The sequence below is a fragment of the Limulus polyphemus genome, unplaced genomic scaffold (genome assembly GCF_000517525.1).
Source record: "Limulus polyphemus unplaced genomic scaffold, Limulus_polyphemus-2.1.2 Scaffold3399, whole genome shotgun sequence".
In the NCBI taxonomy this organism is placed as follows: domain Eukaryota; kingdom Metazoa; phylum Arthropoda; class Merostomata; order Xiphosura; family Limulidae; genus Limulus; species Limulus polyphemus.
The window spans coordinates 92,328-96,094 of NW_013669009.1; the positions used below are offsets into that span (position 1 = coordinate 92,328).

At 30.7% G+C, this 3,767-nt stretch overlaps 1 protein-coding gene across 1 annotated transcript in view; it reads left to right on the forward strand.

The window, feature by feature from the left end:
* LOC106469289 (transcription initiation factor TFIID subunit 5-like) overlaps positions 1-3,767 on the forward strand; it is a 66,484-nt gene that overhangs the window by 46,716 nt on the left and 16,001 nt on the right. The window contains exons 15-16 of the mRNA XM_013929775.2: positions 2,367-2,480; positions 2,822-2,876. Coding sequence (XP_013785229.1) covers positions 2,367-2,480; positions 2,822-2,876 — 169 coding nt within the window. The remainder of the gene's footprint in view (positions 1-2,366; positions 2,481-2,821; positions 2,877-3,767) is intronic.

The following is a 3,767-nucleotide window of genomic DNA, read 5'->3' on the forward strand; positions in this document are numbered from 1 at the left end:
ATATATATATATATATATATATATATACACTCATGCTTTTATCAGAAGCTGTTGATAATAACTAGTACATGAATGAAATCGGTACAATACCTATACATGAGTATTTGCATCTGTTGTGTCAAGACAACAAAACTCTGAACAAGAAACATTGAGCTTTATGAACTAAAAGAGAAAGAAACACTTGGGTTATTTCAAATACCTCACAAATATTAGACTTAACTACTGTTAATCCTATAAGATCTGGCACCATTTTAACATTCCTCTGCTCATGTTACTGCATTCCATTCAAAATTTAATTAAACCACTTTACTATCAATATATTTTAATGAAATTATTATTATCAAGTATGTTATAATTCAAGGTTTTATATTATCTAAGTTATTGTTCCTTTATTTCAAAAGTAACATAAAAAAATTTTATAACTGTGCTTCTTCTTTCATGTAAAGTGCTCGCAGTTACAAACGTAAATTGGTATAGAAAAAACTGCATGTGTAAATGTAGACGTTCACTTCAAGACGTTTAAAGTACAGTATATATAGGTTGTTTACAAATAATTCAAAAACTATTCTAAGAGCCAGTCTTGGAAGTAGCGGTTTTAAAATTTTCCTCAGTTGAAGATACACCACGCCCACTTGCAAAGTAGAAGATGTGTTGTTAAGCAACAGTTTTAAGTTGAATGCCATGATTATGGCCAATAAAAAGAGCTGATGACACTGTTCTTCCTAAAGAGGTTAGGAAAATTAAATGATGTTTGCATTTTACAGAGGAAGTTGAAAAAAGATTAGTCCATTGTTGAGAGTGGTGCCCCTAGCATTTGGCTATTTTTTCTCACCTTATACATATTAGTGTAATAGACAGTGAAATTAACAAGTAGAAAAACATAAATAATCATTAAACCTTTCAAATATGAATTTTAAAACAAATAATATATAATTAACAAAAATCTAAAAGTAAAACCTAAGTGGGTTCAATGATCTTGCACTATAAAACAGGCGAGAGCAACCATTATGCTATAAGCTAAAGCGGACTCACTGCCGATCATAATGTTATAGCACCCGCAGGGACCTGTTGAAGTGTGTAGACATAAATAATAAAAGATAAAGAATTGGGAAGGAAGATTAAACATTAAAAATAAAAAACTTGTGAAAGGGTAAAGAATTGAAATTATACATATGATCCAAAGAAGAGATAAAAGGTAAGTATATATTTCCATTTCTTAATTTTAAACATTTTGTTGCACTGTACATTATGATAATAGTGAGAGTTAGTGATATGGTAGCAAAAATGGAAAATAAAATATAAACATTTTCCTGAAAAGAATTTGTGATATTCATTCAGTAGGTTCTGGAGATTATGTAAGTGAAACGTGAAAACTGTAAGATAATAAGTAGCATTTTCATACTCAACATGAAAATCACCTTGCAGGTGAACTATTCAGAGTCCAAGTGCAAATAACTACATCAAATAATGAATTTGTATTAGAAACAGTGGAAAAAAATCAAAATTAAATGTTTTATTCTTTTAAAGTACATGCTTTTAGAAAAGTCATTGTCAAATTTCAAACAATTTTGTCCACTACTTTTATTTTTGGAACGAAATATGATGAGAGCAATGTCAGCTGCTAAGGAATCTAGTTATCAGTAGTCAAAGGGTTAAGAAACTAAAGAAATGTTGGTAAATGAGCCACATATCCTTACTCTTCTCAAAGTTCTCCTGAATGGTTACAAAGTCTTACATCCAGTGCTAAGACAGTATAGTACAGATCGAGTTGAAATTCACGGTATACGATTATCATGACATGCTGGGCACAGGTACAAAACAAAATTCACTACCAGGTGGTGTGAGCCTATGTAAAAGACTTTATAATCCCCACTAAATGTGAAGTTTGAATGGAGTCAGTTTTATGGAATCTTTGAGAGACATACTTAAATCTGTTCTGGGAATAGTTAGAACACGGTTATGCATGTGAGTATATTTCTGGTTGGAATTTGGTTATTGGTTTGTCAAGTAACAAAAGTATCAACAGTATAACATTCCTGCAGATGATTCTGTGTAAAAGATATATCACCTGTCAAATTAAAGCTTGGTGTATAATTTTGCTTTTATACTTCAGTCTTGGTTGGAGTTTATTATTTATTTTTTCATGTAGGAACACCATCCACTGAGTAACATTTCTACAGATTATTCTCCATAACAGATGTTAATCTAGTATATCAAGTGATGAAGGTCTCGTATAATTATATATTTGTATTTCAGTCTTAGTTGGAATTTAGTAGTTACTTTGTTACGTATCATCAATTTCGCCATAGTAATATACCATATCAAGTGATGAACGTCTGGTACATAATTATGTAATTATATTTCAGTGTGTACAGTTCCATCCCAACTCTAACTACATTGCCACTGGGTCCAGTGACAGAACTGTACGGTTATGGGATGTTTCTAATGGTAATTGCGTCCGCTATATGACAGGACACAAGGTAGTGTGTTATTATTTCAATAAACTAGTTGAATTTATTACAGGTCATTGAACATCACAAAATCTATTATTAGGTTTCTGTTTTAAACTTGGACAATGAATAAGCTTGTGTGCATTTTTTTGTCCCAAATTATATTCATTGAACTGTGAAATTTTAAAAAACAACTTATTGTTGTGAAGTAGTGTTTTTTCTATAATTTATATATCTAGTTAAGTCAGATGTACTCAACTATTTCTCTATTCTGAAACAATCAAAGACATATGTCAGTTCTATGCATTTCTATACCTGCCCCTAATTCAAACAAAGCTCTTTATTTTTAACAGAAACTGTTGTATTTTTAGGGAAGAATCTACACACTGGTTTTCTCCAATTGTGGACGATTCCTTGCTTCAGCAGGTAAATTCTGTTTTTTATTACGAGTATGCAAGTGCTAAAGCATTGAATTTTGAGAAGCATTAATTGATCTTTAGCATAAGCTAATTAAGTTAACATTTGTCAGCACATGCACAATACACTGGTATTTACCTTATAATATGTTCTAATGTTGTGACGATAAATAAAATGGCTGTTAGCAGATGAACCTTATCATATTTTATCTACGATTGGAGAAGAGGTCTTCCACATTGTGAGAATAGACTGTTGTCAAGAATTTTTCAAATAGCATATGACATGCATATGTAATATGATTACCTTTAAATTACATGTTTTTATGCTTTTCATTACTGATGGGGCCTGATATTGTATCATATTGACAATTTTGTTTTGTTTTCGTGTGATACTATAATCAATGTAAAGAACAAATCAAATACATCGAGCGAAATCACTCATTTTCTAAAAATCCAGTAATTAATGGGATTAATTGTTATGTTGATGGTACTTCTATTTTCACATTTTTGGGCACTTCATATTTATTAGGGACTCTACAATTAACAAAGTTGTGGACCCACAAGAAACTCGGGGCACAAATACTTTAGAAAAATCCATTTAAAAATCTTCCAGGATCTATAACCCCATTTGTAATGTAAGGCTAAATTTCATTACACTTGGAAATAATTGTTTTTAAAAATAATTTTGTGTTTCAATTAAAGACCAAATTTATAGTATTTAAACCTTATATGCTACAATTTAGAGATCCTGTGACTTTGGGAATAGGGACTGTATTGACCTCTGAGAAAGTCTGATTAAATTGTTCCTCCTTATATGATTTTTTTCACACATTGAAAATTTATAGTATTTAAACCTTATATGCTACAATTTAAAGATCCTGTGACTTTGGGAATAGGGACT